The following is an 18,055-nucleotide window of genomic DNA, read 5'->3' on the forward strand; positions in this document are numbered from 1 at the left end:
TAATCTCGTTCTTGGTATAATGAGAGGTCAATCAATGTTGGGGTTAAAAGTTGAAAATCAAACCAAACTGGTAGAAATGTCATGAATTTGATGAAAATGAAATTCTCTCTGTTTGTCAAGAATTTAATTATGGCAGCCTCTGTTCGTATTCGTTCGCTTGTTTATTTGTTTGTCTGTGTGTTTGTTTCTTTAGGGGAAAACAGAACTGGTCCTAACGTTGGGAAGGTCCACGATTTCATCTCGTTCCTGGTATAGTGGAAGGTTAGCTAAGTGTGGGGTAAAAAGGTCGGAAGTCAAACCAGTATAAAATGATAACATTTCTTTTCTTGGTATATCTAGAGTGTCTTCATGCTAGCTTCTATTTCTCATCTGGTTTAATTAGCCTTATGGTATAATTTTGCATTTAGTTTTACCATGACAGAACATTTACGAACAAAATACAAGTTACGACAACTTGGTGTAGAAATTATTTGCAAAACAATAATTGTCTTATTTTAATCTTTCACAATGACCTTTGTTTACTGCAATCTACCACTTCCATTGAAACCAGGAATGAATCTTCAAATCATTGAGTGATTAAATACATAAAATAGTGAAATTACAGAACACCATGGAGGAAGAGAATATATACACAAAATGATTGCCGAGTTGAAGTACAAAGTACCATAACAATAAAATGAATAGTGTTTCTTGAATAAATAAAAGTAAAATATGTTTGCACTTAATAAATTATAATTTTACACTTGTTTCGTTTGTTAAATTCAACTTATCGCATTGGTGGCCGCTGCAACGATGCTCTAATCTCTCATAATATAAAATATACATAAAAGTCCGTGCCTGCTATGTTTATTTTTGTTTCTAGGGGGGTGCCTGATTTTTTTTTCAAACCTCTGTTTGAGGATGTGACAGGGATCATATCATCGTCTTAATCCTCTTCATCTCCTGCCTTTCTTCCTTTTTGTTTTTTCAACATTTTTTTCTGTGGGTCAATAGATAGACGAGGTGCCCCATAAAGCTTTGCCATTGGTTACAATTTCTTTGAGGGGAAAAGGGGGAGCAATAGCTCAGTACAATTCATAAAGCTCAAGTCGTTCTTTAATAACATAATGCTATGATAATAACCATGGTAAATGGAATAATGAACTATTCAAATTCATTCGAAGAGGGAACACTTAAAAAAAAAAACTTAATCGATCACAGACCATTTAATCAAAGTTCCTTTAATGTCACTATGAACACTTGACATGGTATTTGATCTTCACCTACTAATCCCAGTACTCTGCGTAGCCTCTGTCTTGATGAATGCAGTTCTGACAATGAGAAAGTATAGTTACCAGTCTGTTCATAATAACGGCCACACTACTTAACCAGGAAAGGGACTTATAAAGTCAAAGTTAATGCATTGTATTCTCGACATCTATCCCTGTTCTGGACGACATTTAGCTCCTTTAGTCACAAAAAGCCGCTACGGTCACTCGGTAGACTGATTATTACGTCACAAGTCATTACGTCATACTTCTTCATCACGATGACGTCATCCGGAAAGTGTCCGGTTGAACGATGTCGACGATGAATATTCCCGGTAAGTCCCGGATGGTTTATAGGTCGTGCTCCCGCTGTTTGATCGGTTGTACGTGTCCCGCAGACTGGTACTCCTGCTTCGGATGTTGTCCAGGTCCGAGCTCTTGGCGGCCGAGCGTCGCTTGGGACGAATTGAAGATGGGCAAAGCTGTTTCTTCCACGCTCTCCTGAGCTCTGGCCTATTAAAACAATGGCAAAGGTATAAAGATATTTGTATAAATAACATGAAATTATGAATGAACTAAATACATATATAAATACGATATCTGATTAAAATTAGTACCTATTCTTCCAACAGGAGTGTTTTCATCAAGACAAGCTCCTTGATTCTACAATTTCTTCAAAGCACATGTATGATATTATTGCAACGCTATTGATGTATAGCCAATCTACCAATCACATATCATGTGAATACGTCCAGAATAGTTAATACGTTTAGTTAAGAAAGACAGATATACTGAAGCATTTCGTCATGCATTCGTCAGAGAAGATGAATTAAAGTGGTAAGATGACTGAAAGAAAATGAATTCATTCTGAACTCAACTTTCCGAAAAAATCACTCACTAATGCAAGCTGGATGCCATGAATGAATTATACTTTTAAAAGTCTGTAGAGGGCAAGAGGGCAAGTTATCAAAATTATTTTACAGATGAAGTACATCTGAGTTTCCGTAGTCTAGTGGTTATCACGTGAGTTTTACACACTCAAGGTCCCCGGTTCGAGCCCGGGCGGAAACTTGTTTTGCTTTTACTAAATCACACTGAAGCAGTACTTTTTCACTTAACTTTCTCAAGAGTAACTATTTACTCTCCTACTTTTTGCCTCGTTATCATCATTTTCCTTCCGCGTCTCATCTAAAGTTACACACTTTTCACAACTTTCATAGAACGTCAATATTTCTCGTAATAATCCTTTTGTTTTATGTCAGATTGACGAGGTCTAGAAATAGGTTTCAGAATTCCGTTACAAGTCATTTGTTGAACAAGTCATGAATGAACTATCGAGTGTACACAATTCACAATTCATATTTTACATTATTAGTTTGTAAATTGTAAGACATTGTTGAGTACTGATTCTTTTTTTTTTAAAGTATCGATTGTAAAAGTAAATTCATTATTTTTTGTTTTATTACGTTCTGTAAACTGATTTGTACAAAATACTTTGTTTAGCTGTTTAAGGGGTTAGGCTCGACTAGCACATGTGCTATCATCTGGCCCCTTCTACCAACCAATAGTTTCTCTTATTGTACATGTATATGTAAATTATTATATGAATTGTATTGCTGTTGGTAAATAAATCAAATCAAAATCAAATAACGCTGTCTTTCGTAGTCTTGTTCTCAAGACCTAGTCAAAATCTGTTCTCACCTTTACTTTTCCCTCTCGGAACTAGAAAGCGAAAAATGAAGAAAAATAACTTGTTTCCTCCCTGCCGACCAAACAGCTTTCTCTTTATGATTATTGTAAAGTGTAAAGTTGCACTACTCAAAAGATTCACTTATTTAGTTGCCTTTTGCATCCCTAAATTTTGTTTGAGAAATCGCACCTGAAGTCATCTGAGTTTCCGTAGTGTAGTGGTTATCACGTGAGTCTAACACACTCAAGGTCCCCGGTTCGAGCCCGGGCGGAAACTTGTTTTTGTAATTCATATCTTTAATTTTGTTTCAAAATGTATACATCTTATGCATACATTTTAAAGGAAAGTGGCATCTGATGACGACAAAAAAGGGTTACTTGCTGCTTTCAGAACAAAGCAGTTACTAATGCAACCTGGATGCCACGAATGAATTATATTTGTAAAGGCATTGTTTAACAATGTTTTCAGTTTTTACGAATCTGAGATGCGTGGCCGTCCTTGTTTTGAAATTTTGAATTTCGATAATAAATATCTTGATAATCAGACAGGCGATCGGCTTGTCAAAGTCATGGGAATTCTGACTGACCTAGGGATTTATAATCATGATTGCAGCATAAGCTAAATCCAAGATTTTGTTGAGAATCTGAGACAAAAATACGGAATCCTTTAAAAGTCTGCAGAGGGCAAGTTATCAAAATTATTTTACAATTGAAGTGTATCTGAGTTTCCGTAGTGTAGTGGTTATCACGTGAGTTTTACACACTCAAGGTCCCCGGTTCGAGCCCGGGCGGAAACTGGTTTTGCTTTAACTAAATCACACTGAAGCAGTACTTTTTCATTTAACTTTCTCAAGAGTAACTATTTACTCTCCTACTTTTTGTCTCTTTATCATCATTTTCCTTCCGCGTCTCATCTAAAGTACACACTTTCCACAACTTTCATAGAACGTCAATATTTCCCTTAATTATCCTTTTGTTTTTAATGGTTATTTTTCGTAGTCAAGTTCTTAAGACCTAGACAAAATCTTTTCTCAACTTTACCTTGCCTCTCGGAACTAGAAAGCGAATAAAAAGAAAATAACTTGTTTCCTCCCTGCCGACCAAATAGCTTTTTCTTTAAGATTATTTTGCATTAAAGTGTAAAGTGGTATGCACTACTAAAAGGATCACTTATTTAGGTGCTGTTTGGCATCTCTAATTGTTTTGTTTAAGACTGAATCGCTTCCAAAGTCATAAGAGTTTCCGTAGTGTAGTGGTTATCACGTGAGTCTAACACACTCAAGGTCCCCGGTTCGAGCCCGGGCGGAAACTAGTTTTTGTAATTCATATCTTTAATTTTGTTCCAAAATGTATACATCTTATGCAAACATTTTAAAGGAAAGTTGCTCTTGACGAACAAAAAGGTTGATAGCTGCTTTCCGAACAAGCACTAACTAAATAAGGCAAGCTGTGTGCCACGAATGAATTATATTTTTAAAAGTCTGTAGAGGGCAAGAGGGCAAGTTATGAAAATTATTTTACAGATGAAGTACATCTGAGTTTCCGTAGTGTAGTGGTTATCACGTGAGTTTTACACACTCAAGGTCCCCGGTTCGAGCCCGGGCGGAAACTTGTTTTGCTTTTACTAAATCACATTGAATCAGTACCTCTTCACTTTTCACAACTTTCATAGAACGTCAATATTTCTCCTAGTAATCATTTTGTTTTATATCGTTGTTTTTCGTAGTCATGCTCTCAAGACCTAGTCAAAATCTGTTTTCAACTTTACTTTTGCCTCTCGAAACTAGCAAGCAAATGAAAAGAAAAATAACTTGTTTCCCCCCTGCCGACCAAATAGCTTTTTCTTTAAGATTATTGTGCATTAAAGTGTAAATAATTTGGCATCAGTGTCTTTAGTTAAGTGCCCATTTCTATAATTGATATACTTTTTTGAAATAATTAATTTTTTAATTTCCTTTTGTCATCTTCTTCTTTTACAAATCGATTTGAGACCATCAACGTAAGCTGCTTCTAACGAGTTTCCGTAGTGTAGCGGTTATCACGTGTACTTCATAACATTTTAAGCTGTTCCAAATTCATACATCTTATGGATACATTTTCAAGGAAAGTTGCTCTTGACGAACAAAAAGGTTGCTTCCTGCTTTCCGAGCAAAGCATTAACTAATGTGCACTTATTCAGTTGCTGTTTGGCTTCCTTAGGGCAAATTATCAAAATTATTATATTAATGAAGTACATCTGAGTTTCCGTAGTGTAGTGGTTATCACGTGAGTCTAACACACTCAAGGTCCCCGGTTCGAGCCCGGGCGGAAACTTGTTTTGCTTTAATTAAATCATACTGAAGCAGTACTTTTTCACTTAACTTTCTCAAGAGTAACTATTTACTCTCTTAACTTTGCTTTCTTTATCATCATTTTCCTTCCGCGTCTTATCTAAAAGCAGGCGCGTACCCCGGGGGGGGGGTTAACCCCCCACCTGGAATTTTTATGTGTGTAAACCCCCCTAAACCCCCCCCCCCCTTGGTTTTTTTTAAATAAGAAAAAAAAAAAAAAAAAAAAAAATTATCCCCATGGCTGACCAAAAAAGGTGACCTTACCCCCCCCCCCCCCCCAACGGAGCAAAATGTCAAATTTTCAAATTTCGAGACCAAAAAAAAAAGGGTCCTCTTACCCCCCCCCCCCCCCCCCCCCCCCCCCCCTTGAAAAAATCCTGCGTACGCGCCTGTCCAAAATACTCACTTTCCACAATTTTCATAGAACATCAATTTTTCCCTTAGTAATCCTTTTGTTTTTAATGGTTGTTTTTCGTAGTCAAGTTCTTAAGACCTAGACAAAATCTTTTCTCAACTTTACCTTTGCCTCTCGGAACTAGCAAGCGAATAAAAAGAAAAATAACTTGTTTCCCCCCTGCCGACCAAATAGCTTTTTCTTTAAGATTATTTTGCATTAAAGTGTAAAGTGGTATGCACTACTAAAAGATGCACTAATTCAGTTGCTGTTTGGCATCCCTAGTTTTTTGTTTAAGAAATCGCTCCTGAAGTCATCTGAGTTTCCGTAGTGTAGTGGTTATCACGTGAGTCTAACACACTCAAGGTCCCCGGTTCGAGCCCGGGCGGAAACTTATTTTTGTCATTCATATCTTTAATTTTGTTCCAAAATGTATACATCTTATGCAAACATTTTAAAGGATAGTTGCTCTTGACGAACAAAAAGGTTGATAGCTGCTTTCCGAACAATGCACTAACTAAATAAGGCAAGCTGGGTGCCACGAATGAATTATATTTTTAAAAGTCTGTAGAGGGCAAGAGGGCAAGTTATGAAAATTATTTTACAAATGAAGTACATCTGAGTTTCCGTAGTGTAGTGGTTATCACGTGAGTTTTACACACTCAAGGTCCCCGGTTCGAGCCCGGGCGGAAACTTGTTTTGCTTTTACTAAATCACACTGAAGCAGTACTTTTTCACTTAACTTTCTCAAGAGTAACTATTTACTTTCCTACTTTTTGTCTCTTTGTCATCATTTTCCTTCTGCGTCTCATCTAAAAGTACACACTTTCCACAACTTTAATAGAACGTCAATATTTCCCTTAATAATCCTTTTGTTTTATGTCAGATTGACAAGGTCTAGAAATAGGTTTCGGAATACAGGCATGACTTTGAATTTTGAGCTTTTTTGTTTTTCAACTGAAATATCAAACATTGAGACAAATATATTTCTTTTAACTCAAGCTCATCATATAATTATGTCTTATCTATCAAAAGGCTTACTATATCTTTTATCAATATTTGTATTTTCTATGCATGTCTGTACATTTTCCTTACTCCATTGCTCTTCTTTATTTACACTATTCTTAGTATTTCTCCCTGTTTCTTTCGTGTCCTTTTGTTATTTTCACTAATCCTCTGGGTATCTTTTCCTTTATTTTTGCGGAATAGAATATGTCAGGAAATGATCAAGATAGCATTAAAATTGATACACTTGGAAGTTCCAAATAAGAATATTAACTACACACTTTTGTCTCAGTATTAAAGGCTTTAAAGTGACTCGGTAACATTGTTGAAGGTTGATGAAAAACTGCTTAATTTGTGTATGAAATATTACTTATTAATATTCCTGTTACTGTTCTAACCCTCTAACATGCAACAAATCCTGAAAATTGCAAACTAAAAAGATATTTATGGTTTTCTTTGAAGGCGTCATTGTGCGACATCCTCTCACAGTAAATTCTCTCAACCATTTTTGATAACTTTCCAAACCATTTTCCATGAAAATGAGACATAATGACAGGCTTTTAATGATCTTTCAACACTTAGATGGCTTGAATGGTACAGATATAGCCAATTCATTGCTTTGTGACGATGTACATTTACCTGAAATGTAATTCAATTGCAATAATATACGGTTAGGAGAATTAAGGAATCGATCAGATCAGTTTTTCCCCAATCTTTATCATTAATAATAACAATAAAGTTCTATTTACCCAGGGGAGCCACTTCAGTTATGAAACTGCTCTTCCAGCGGGCCGTGCATGGTTAATAATGGTGTGTTTTTTCACTCAAACTTTCAGATTATCTTTAATTGTACATCTAGCATTGAAGTCACTACCTTGGTCCCATTTTGTCTCATCTGAACAATGTTAACAAGTCCCTTTAAATACATCTTGACTTCTTCATAATGGCCTTGGAACTCAAAATACGAATTTGCATATTATGATTTTCTTCCTAATGTTGATATGTTATATCGTAGACAATTCGCTACAAGATCAGTTGATAAGAAAAAAGACTTTCCGTCAAGATAAGATCATGATTTGATTTTCACAAAATGGCGCCTTGATGACTTCACGATAACCTGATGAACTTGAAAAATGTTGCGGACACGTCTTATGACAATGACCTGTGTTCGGACTGTGCCATAATTGACAGAAAATGACTGAACCGATCTAAGAGTTATCGTCTGCACCAAAAAGTGGAGAAATAAATTAAAAGAAATAAAGAAGAAAAAAAAAATTCTGCCAAAATCAATAGGTGATTGGTCGATGAACGGTAGACAACCTAATTAACTTGTTTCCGCCCTGACGACCAATGCTATGCCCTTCTAAACCAGAGAGGCTCCTCCCATCTCCCTGACTACTACTATAGAAACGTAGTCCAGAATCTGGCCGTCTTCATTTCCTACACACTTACTTCAAGCCGCCGAAGATGGCGTCATCATGGTCACCAGCCCAGCCGTAGAGCCTTTTTCGCCGGGCTTCCTAATTTATTATGCCTTCTTCGGCTGGCAGCAAGTAAGTATGGGGGCCGCATATTGCGTTAGTGTGGTGAAGATCAAAATGAAATACACCAGATTCTGGTACGAAACGGTGCACTTATACAGTAATTGTTGTTTAGCATCGTATATTTATATACATTTAAAGATCCGAAATGAGGCATGTGGGTTTCCGTAGTGTAGTGGTTATCACGTGAGTCTAACACACTCAAGGTCCCCGGTTCGAGCCCGGGCGGAAACTATTTTTTTGTATTTCATAACTTTTCATTTTGTTCCAAATTTGTACATCTTATGCATACTTTTTAAAGGAAAGTTGCTCCTGACGATCTAAAAGCTTGCTTTACCGACATCGCAATATCGGATGCAAGGTTAATACCACTTAATGATGAGTTTTATTATGATTTTTTTTTCTAGAGGGCTAGAGGGCTATACTGTACAGTTTGTACAGGGGGTTGATGCTTAATAGATTTTGTATTCGTGTTGAAGCAACTATACCTCGGCTATTAGGACATAATCATTTCCTATAAAAAAAAAATCACGATGTATAAACGCTAAAAGACCGAAATAGTCTCACAATCAAAGTTTTCATTGATTTTCCTCCCCTATACATCAATTTCAATTCCCTTTAAATTTGAATAACAATTATTTGGCCTAATTCCATTTTCCGGTATAGGCCTATCTAACTTGTGCAATACGTCTCATTCATTCACGACAATCAGATGCACAGTTTACAATCTGTTTTATAGGTTCATCTACTTGCTATTCATGACTTTAATTTTCAATGTTTACTATTGTTTACATTTGTCATTGTAAACTTCTTTGTTATGTATATTTCTGATGTGATATGATGTGATGTGAAGCAATATTTCTGATGTGTTATTGTTCAAATATTTGGAAAAAGAATTTCTGTTATATGACAAATGAATCAATAAATTCAATTCAAATTCAAATTCAATTCAAATTTGGTTTATATATGGTTTCCATTGTCTATTGTAAACATGATTTCATTAGTCTTCGGACTACAAACATGTACCATATTTAATTTTGGTAATGTTAACAATACCTCAAATGAATGGAAACATTGAAATTGAAATTGAAATCCAACTACATTGTACCACATACATCTATGAATCTTGATGTACGACCCCCCCCCCCTCTTTCTTTTTCTTTTTTTCTCTCTCTCTCTCTCTCTCTCTCTCTCTTTCTACTTTTACCAATATTTGTTCCTCCTTATTCGTATTATTGTGTATCCATTGAGGGTAGATATGCTATCAAGCTTTGCTTACTTTGTCAACCCTCCTGTTTGATGTTTTCGATTACTTACAGCCAGCATTACTTTATTCGACATTATATTCTTTTGAAATGTGTAAAATTTGCAATGTTTTGTTTGTTATATATTTGTAAAAATGCTAAAGAAAACGAGAATCAAATCAAATCAATTACAAAATGTATTTCACTGACCTAAAAACGCAGAAAAGCAGAAAGATGCATAAGCCCTGGAGTGAATTACAGATACAGAACAGCCATGTGAATACGGCTGACATTCGCCCGATGGCGAAGAAACCAAAGAGCCAGGTAAGCCCGGTCAGTAGCCCGATGGCTAGGGCTTGCTGGAGCCTTGTTGCTAGGTCGTGTAGCTTACCCTTCTCGATCTTCGTGACACGGATTTTCATCCTATAAAGTGAGGGATAAGAGCGGAATATGTTCGAAATTTGTTTCGGTTTATGAGCAGGAATGTGCATAAATTGATGCATGTAGATAAAAGAACATGTTGACAAAATTTTACAAAATATCGAAATAAAAAGTGACAATGAAAGGGAAAACATTTAGGCCAAAGCCTCTACTACATAAAGGAGGGTCCTAACATTTGATTTGCCCATAAGAATAATACGCATTTTCCGATAATAGAATCACCAGTCCCCATCAAAGTGATTTTGTCTTCTTTGACGAGGAATTAAATGAAAATTGTGGCGTAAACTTAATCATTTGTAGCTTATGTGTAAGTTGACATATGAATATAGAAAGTGAAAATGAAATTGAAATTTGAAATATGAAATTTGAAATTAGAAATGTTAAATTGAAATTTGAATTTTGAAATTAGAGATGTTAAATTTAAATTTGAATTTTGGAATTAAAAATGTTAAATTGAAATTTGAATTTTGAAATTAGAAATGTTAAATTAAAATTTGAAATTTGGAATATAAAAATCAAAATTTTGAAATGTATTTACCTTGAGCACGTGAGTGTCTTCATAACGAGTATGTAGCAGACGACATTGAGTAGGAGTACGGCAGCCAGCGGAAATAGGAGAGCATAGATGAAATGAGGACCACGTGATAAGAAGCAACTGACAACAACAACAACAACAAACAGAGGTAGCACGTTAATGCAAGCAATCACAGTGGTGGATATAAGGGGCAAGGGAAGAAATGTGCCCTCCTCCCTCCCCGCTAAACCAAATTTGTTAGACTATAAGTATATATTAAGTACACAAAAATGTGCCCCCCTAAAACTGTGCCCCCAAAGAATTTTAGACCCCCCCCCCCCCCTCTCCCCGCCCCCACCAAACCCCTAAGGCACCTGTCAAATAATATGCCTTCCCTTCTGCTCTTTTGTCATAGAATTTTGAATCAGAGATTTGTTTGCTCTCCTGGGCGTGTTTCACAAAACTTGTCATCAGTGATAAATAACAATTTTTGTTATAAGCTACTGAAATCCTTGCTTCTGATTGGTTATCAACAGATTTGTCACTGACATTTGTCATTTGTTATTGAAAAAAGGCTTTGTGAAACGGTCTCCTGGTCCCGTCACTTCATGTCACCGGGAATATGCTTTATGAAAACATATATTGTTCATGTTGTTCGCAAATGACTGAGTGGTGTTGCAAAATGAGAATTTTTTATTTAGAAAAAAGGGGAAAAGGAATAAATAATCATTACTTACAAGCTTTCTTCTCGGTACTTATCAGGCCCGATTTGGAACAAGCCCGTTAGAACAAAACCAATCGGGAGACCTAAAAAGAAGATAAAGAAAGAGTCAGAAAGTCGAAACTAACTTTGACCGTAGACATCACAATTATGTTTTATGAATATACTTACATGAGTATGCAACTTTATCTGATACTACATAATATCGTATTTGTGTAGATTATGTTGCGATGTAACATAAATTATACACGTATGTTATAAGTTACTTAATATGATAAAAGTGTGAATACGTAATGCCGGTGCTCCTGGTAAATTGTGATAAATTTCAAATAGCGCCTAGGGCCGTACAATGGTAGCTGCGACTATGAAAATCTCAGAATATGTAGTTGTGATATATAATTTCCAAACGGGAATAGCTAAGTGGTCGATTTTGGTCAAGAAAGATCGTTTTATAGTTTAATTAATATCGTGACCTTGAGAGGGAGCTATACAACATAAAGAGTTTATTATTTACAATTTCATATTTTTAGACTTGATTTCGACCGCGACAATGATCACTGTATATTGTAGGATCGCATATGCTTCCAATATGTTCATTTGAGCCAAATTTATGACCCCATACCAAAACTTTGTTATAACCTTTAAAGTAGGAGAAGGAGAGGAAGAAAATAGAAGAAGAAGACGATAAAGAAGAATAAGGGGAAGACAGAGAAGAAGAAGAAGGCGTATAAAAAGACGAAGAAGAAGAAGAAGAAGAAGAAGAAGAAGAGAAGAAGAAGAAGAAGAAGAAGTAGGAGAAGAAATAGAAAAAAAGAAGAAGAAGGAGAAGAAGAAGAAGAAGAAGAAGAAGAAGAAGAAGAAGTAGGAGAAGAAATAGAAAAAAGAAGAAGAAGGAGAAGAAGTGGTTTTAGATATATTACCCCAAGCGACGAGACAAGCGATGGGCATAAACCGCCTTGTTCGGGGAACATCCATAACGCGAACCAGCAAGATATACAGGTTGACGCCCTCTATGCCCATCCACAGAACAGACGAGAGCGTGAAATAATGAAGAAGGGCGGCCACAGCCGTGCAGGCAGTCGGTGATTGTGTCTGGTCGATTCCTATGACGAACACGATGTAGAGAAGGAGAAGGGACACACACCATTGGATCATGATAAGGCGAGGAGTCTGGCCCATCTGTTTACTGGTCGAGGGAAAAGGAGAATGAAGAAGAAAAAAAAAGATGAAATTAATCAGCAATTTAAAACGCAAATCATCAAGGTGAAAGCAAAGATTTTATCATCGATTGGACTGCACCTTGACATAACAATATGGACTTTTAGGTTCTGCACGACGAGAACGCGGACTGCCATTTAAAGGCAATGTGACGTCCTTTTAAGGCACTGGCAGTGACGTCACATTGCCTTAAAAGGGCAGTCCTTATTCTCGTCGTGCAGAATCTAAAAGTCCCTAATGTAAATCAATTCTTACCCGAACATGATGTAAGTAATGATGGTTAGGATCAGACCCAGGGTTGATACGACACAACCAAACTGACTGATGACGTCAAGAGCATATGGGTAACAACCGTAACTAGGGGCCTGGAATGAGATCAAGATCAAGAAAAGATTATTTTCTTTATGTGAGTGGAAAACAAAATTAATCAAGGTTACATGAAATTATAGCAATTTCACTATGCCCCCCTCCTCCCCCTTCTTAAAATCCATTCTCCTCCTCATTACAGTTCCCTTCTTCACCTTGACATTTTTTCTGTTATTGTTATTATTTCTATTTCTTTATTTTCATTCATTCATTCATTCATAGTTCATTTTTCTTCTTCTTCCTCCTTTTCTTCTTCTTCTTCTTCTTCTTCTTCTTCTTCTTCTTCTTCTTCTTCTTCTTCTTCTTCTTCTTCTTCTTTTACTTCCTCCTCATATTCTACATATTCTGAAAAAAATGAACATAAACGTATAACGAGGTTTCTGTAGTGTAGCGGTTATCACGTGAGTCTCACACACTCAAGGTCCCCGGTTCGAACCCGGGCGGAAACATTTTTGTTTTCTCCGTCAGTGAATTGAAGCTTTGTTTTACCCAAGAACCTTGTCAGTTGTTTCATTTTGCTGTGTGCATTTTTTATCAATCTTTCGTCGTTTTCCATTCTTCTTCTTTTCTCCTTCTTCATTTTCAATTTCTCCCTTATCTTTTTATGCTTTTAATCCTATTTAGATCTTCAAATGTATTTTACAGATTAGACTATTTCATAAAATAACTAAGTTTCCGTAGTGTAGCGGTTATCACGTGAGTCTAACACACTCAAGGTCCCCGGTTCGAGCCCGGGCGGAAACTAGTTCCATTTTTTGCCTACATTTGAAACACCTCAACTGCACGAGGTTTAACATTTTGTTTTATACGGTAAATGCCTCGTCCTCTCCCTTCCCCTTCTTTCGTCCCCTCTTTTCCTCTTCTTCCAGATATCTATCTACTTCTTATTTCTTTTTCCTATGTGTTCTTTAATCTGCATCTTTTCCCCTTCCTTCTTCTTCTTTCTTTTTCTTTTTTCCCCTTATATATATATATATATTTTCACACGAAAGAAAACAAATCCCGGAGCAATTTTCATCGGGGCAAATGTTGGATTACCTTATGGCTCGTTCAGATTCAATGCCGTAAACCGCCGCGAAAAAGCAGTGTAAATGAATGACAACTGCGCGCAACAAGGGTCGTACGTGCGCGTATTCACTGAGCTCTGTGTTATAAGATACAGAAATCCAACGCGTATTGCACTTAACGTCATCATAAACAAATTCCACCGCGGTAAAAACAGCGTCAGATCTCAACGTCCGCGAGGCTACCTACCATGAGCACTGCGAAGTTGGTGAGATGATCACAGCTACAGACTGCCTGGACGTCGGTCTCGTCCACCAGATCGCAGCCGAGAGTTGACCAGTCACCTTCTCCATCGTTCACGTCAAAGTCCCAGTATGTACACGTCGGGGTGTACGACGGGTTAGTCTGGAAACGAATTAAAAGAACATAATACTAATCACAACACAATTATAATTATTTTTTTGTAAAATGAAAATAAGCAACTATTTTACAGTTTAAAGAATGAACACACAAAGGTAATTCACTTTGTGATATAAGTACAATTCAGGTGTTTTTCTTTGTAATCAAAATGATGATGTGTTTCTTATGTATGTATTATTTAATTAATAAATGATGGAAAAAAGAAAAGAATACTCATTGGTTGAAAACTCTGTCGGACTGTGTTCATGGCTACACTATGGTTCAAATGAACACGAAAATCAATGAAGACATGATTTTTACGTAAATTTGGTATAATTGACCTGATTCAAGAATTATTAGTCTGCTACAAATTTGGGGGTTCGAAGTTAAAGATAAAGTTGAGTTCTGGTCATGCGATTACATTGTGAAAGAAACTGTGTGGAATCGATCAGAAAAGGTTGATCATCTATAGCATAAACGTTTTGGTGTGTACTGCAAGGTTCTGGAATCATCAAAATTATGACAAATTTGGCTCAGTCTTTGTAAAGTTACAAGCACTGTATACAGACAGATGTATATGGGACTACACGAAAATGTGGCATAAAAATCCGTCCCGATTTGTATGATGTTACATGCCATATTTAAAACATATTAAGGCATTTGAAGAGCCATACTTTTCAGGGAATATTGTGTATCTGATGTTCTTCCATACTTGCATCATCCAATGATAACGCTCACACACTATTTTTCACCTCTTCCCAGAACTCAACCTTCTCTTTAAAAATGATATTTAAAAAAATAATATTATCCTCTTCTGATGTATATGATCTGCCCCGGATCAATACACAAAAACCTTTAGGAGTTAACTTTGCAGAAAGCTAAGCAGGCTAGGGGTACAAGCTAATCTCAGATCAGCTAGTACAAGCATGATTAGTCTAAATGATCGTAATATTTCAAAAGAATATTACATTTTATACATAGCACAAAAACTTTCGAAAAATATAACCAAGACTATATAAATATTTGTTTGCGTCAACTACGTGCAAACGATCAAATGTTACATAAAATGAGCACAATATTTGTCTTTGTATTCTGTTGTGTTTTTCTCAAGAGAGCTTAGGGACATGTTTTATTACTATGTGTTATGCGCTATACAAGAACGGCTAATTATTATTATTATTAATATTTCTAAAGGAAGTGCAATATGGTATTGAAAATGCGCTTCTGAAGTAGATTTCTCGAAAGCCTTTGTGATCGTGTTTCAATATGTTGACACGGATGTCACCTCTGAGAGCAAGGATTTATCTGCGGTGATTGCAAGTCCTTCAATCAATATAAACTTACAATAACTATAAGCTCTTCAATACAGAGTTGCAATGGATATCAAATAGTGACAGATTTGAATCAATCGAAACTGTCTATTAGACGAAGCCATTTTGCGTTTTTATTTTCTATTCATTGTTTTCTTGGCGGAGTACGATAGGGCATATTGTCTATGTCATTAAAACAAATCTTGTTTCAGTTGCGGGAGTGGTTTGGATGAACATTTCTACACTTTTTTCTCTCTTCATGCCTCTATACACAATGCGTATAAACAGCATTTCACTTCCGGGTTAATAATCATAAAACTGTCGTTAAAAAAAAACAACCAAAACAAAACAAAACACACAAGCATATTCAATGACCACTCAACTGATCAAATGGTAGTTAAGTAAAGGTGATTTTTACTTCTAGTTTCAATGACGTCTATAACTCTATATTTCTCATTCAAATCGTGAAATGTAGTTTAGATCAACATTGACTGACCCTGATTCAACGTTGATAATTATGTTAACTGAAAGAGGACAAGGAAATGAATGATCTTGTACTCTAAAGTCGAGTTGAAAAGCTTTCTCGGTTGTTGAGAGTGTAAATATTATTCGCAACAATATCGGTTTTAGTAAGATAGTCGGAAAGAGACTCGTGTTATATTTCCCTGGAATAATTTTACATTGCAACAGGATTATAGTGTATATATAATCCGACAATTGCTCTAGCAGATATTCGTCAAAGACATTTGGTTATATCTTGTGTTGCGATAGGGAATTATGTCATGTTTATGGTTAGATTAAACATTCATAATAATTGGCCAGGGCACAAGTTAATTCTGATGAACTGACTGCACAACAATAATTGTCGCCGAAGAATAAATAAGTCGTACAATCCTACTACCCCTCCGTTTATTATCCCGAACTTCTCTTTCGCTCCACCCCCTATACTCCCTCAAAAGCATCCGACCAGCCATCACTAACCTTCTGTATCTTAAATGTCATATTGATCGGTGCCGCCAGTCTCTTCATCTCCTCATCGTTCCGCCGCATGGTAACCGAGAGAACCTTGCTCCGTATACTACACCCCTTGCTGCCCCGGTCGCTGGATGAGGGGTTGCCAGGGTAACCACCCGTGGACGTTGATGCGGCGCTCTTGAAGAGCGTATCGTTACGGTAGACGATCAGGTCGATTCGCAAGTTGCTTGTCGAATCGATAGCTAACGTAGGAGAAAACATCATAGTTTCAGTTTATTAGATTTGTAAAATATATAAACAAACTCACAGTTTGGAGGACCTAAAATCAGCATTCTTTCCAGACTATAGTTTGAATACAGCCATGAGGGATAGGCTCTTCGGAGAAAAATTGAGATTAACAATATTAAAAGACGTCCTAAATTATCATGATTACGACACAGTTGATCGACTGATTCGCCAGTTTGATATTCCAGAACGTGCAGCGATGCCAACTTTTTAAAACATTAACTTTCTTAACCAACTTAGTTGAACTTTGAAGAATCCGTTCTACGATTCGTTGTTGTTTCTAAATTCATGTTCACCCAAAGCAAGATTAGATTGCCCTGGTCCATGCGATACATATGAAGATCGAAAAGACTTACGAAAAATCAACATAACGCAATCTCAGTAGCCAAGTCCACCATTATTAAAATGTGGTATCATTGTAATAACGTGGTTTATGTGAGATATACAAAAGGGAGTTGAGATTGCACTAGAGATGGTGTCTCTCAAATCTTTGCGATCGTTTTAGAAAATACCTGAATTAAGTAGCTTCCCTGTCTCGATCTCCACGACGACATCCGCATCGTTTACCCCTTCACCCGTCTTCCTGACCTTCTCGAAGACTACCTTCCCCACATTAGCGCTCTCGTTCTCGACATCGAACTCCTCTTTGACGTAAATCTGCAGGACATCGTCGACAAAGAACAGATCTTCGTTGCGGTCATCGGCGACGAGATTGAAGGCCGCCATGGCGAGATTGACGCCCGATTTGGAGAAGTTTGACGTCGTGTTTTTAGGGAGTTTGACATTCGTGAGTAGGCGTTCGACGCTTTGGACGATTTGCGTTGAGGAGGATGCGCTGTAAATGTCGGGATTATTTTGCGAAGTCGATGACGATGATGTTTCGATGCTGATGATACGGTCGACGACCTCTACGAAATTGCTAGCGACCTGGAGATTGAGTTATAAAAGAGGTTGAGAAGATATATATATATCATGGATCAATTATATCCCAAAGAACATTCATGACGCAAGAGAATCATTCGAAATTATGATCACCCTGTAACCATAACAAATCAATGAATAGTGTATAAAGATTCGTATCATACTGTCTTGATAATGAACTCCATATTTAATCATGATTATGATTCTTTTCTTCAATGGGAATGAAAAGAGTGAGAAAGTTTAATTAAAAAATATTTGCTCTTTTTTACTAGGACTCTACCTTCTATTCTCTTTATCTCAGCCTGTACGTGCTTCAAAAGTCAGTTTCAAAATATAATAAAACGGCTCAAACTCTCTAAGAGTTTATATGCTAATTATATATATATCTTATCGTTGAATTAGTTGTGAAGTTCCGGATGAAAGTTGCACTATCAAAACATTATAAGTGCA

General features: G+C 36.6%; 1 protein-coding gene and 11 non-coding genes across 12 annotated transcripts in view; 11 read left to right on the forward strand and 1 right to left on the reverse strand.

Annotated features, from left to right (window-relative positions):
* Positions 1–454: 454 nt before the first annotated feature.
* Positions 455–18,055, reverse strand: part of LOC100889951 (adhesion G protein-coupled receptor L4) — a 38,284-nt gene continuing 20,683 nt past the window's right edge. The window contains exons 7-15 of the mRNA XM_030986587.1: positions 17,197–17,611; positions 16,406–16,641; positions 13,965–14,120; positions 12,600–12,709; positions 12,047–12,312; positions 11,143–11,212; positions 10,430–10,546; positions 9,661–9,873; positions 455–1,760 (exon numbers count right to left, since the gene is read on the reverse strand). Coding sequence (XP_030842447.1) covers positions 1,535–1,760; positions 9,661–9,873; positions 10,430–10,546; positions 11,143–11,212; positions 12,047–12,312; positions 12,600–12,709; positions 13,965–14,120; positions 16,406–16,641; positions 17,197–17,611 — 1,809 coding nt within the window. The 3' untranslated portion in view covers positions 455–1,534. The remainder of the gene's footprint in view (positions 1,761–9,660; positions 9,874–10,429; positions 10,547–11,142; positions 11,213–12,046; positions 12,313–12,599; positions 12,710–13,964; positions 14,121–16,405; positions 16,642–17,196; positions 17,612–18,055) is intronic.
* On the forward strand, positions 2,246–2,318 carry TRNAV-UAC. The gene has a single exon. It is a non-coding gene; the product is annotated as a tRNA-Val (tRNA).
* On the forward strand, positions 3,141–3,213 carry TRNAV-AAC. The gene has a single exon. It is a non-coding gene; the product is annotated as a tRNA-Val (tRNA).
* TRNAV-UAC lies at positions 3,661–3,733 on the forward strand. The gene has a single exon. It is a non-coding gene; the product is annotated as a tRNA-Val (tRNA).
* On the forward strand, positions 4,175–4,247 carry TRNAV-AAC. The gene has a single exon. It is a non-coding gene; the product is annotated as a tRNA-Val (tRNA).
* Positions 4,475–4,547, forward strand: TRNAV-UAC. Its single transcript has one exon. It is a non-coding gene; the product is annotated as a tRNA-Val (tRNA).
* On the forward strand, positions 5,177–5,249 carry TRNAV-AAC. Its single transcript has one exon. It is a non-coding gene; the product is annotated as a tRNA-Val (tRNA).
* Positions 5,982–6,054, forward strand: TRNAV-AAC. The gene has a single exon. It is a non-coding gene; the product is annotated as a tRNA-Val (tRNA).
* Positions 6,283–6,355, forward strand: TRNAV-UAC. Its single transcript has one exon. It is a non-coding gene; the product is annotated as a tRNA-Val (tRNA).
* TRNAV-AAC lies at positions 8,368–8,440 on the forward strand. The gene has a single exon. It is a non-coding gene; the product is annotated as a tRNA-Val (tRNA).
* On the forward strand, positions 13,087–13,159 carry TRNAV-CAC. Its single transcript has one exon. It is a non-coding gene; the product is annotated as a tRNA-Val (tRNA).
* Positions 13,382–13,454, forward strand: TRNAV-AAC. Its single transcript has one exon. It is a non-coding gene; the product is annotated as a tRNA-Val (tRNA).

This window comes from Strongylocentrotus purpuratus, unplaced genomic scaffold (assembly GCF_000002235.5).
Source record: "Strongylocentrotus purpuratus isolate Spur 01 unplaced genomic scaffold, Spur_5.0 spur5_scaffold_16, whole genome shotgun sequence".
NCBI lineage: Eukaryota > Metazoa > Echinodermata > Echinoidea > Camarodonta > Strongylocentrotidae > Strongylocentrotus > Strongylocentrotus purpuratus.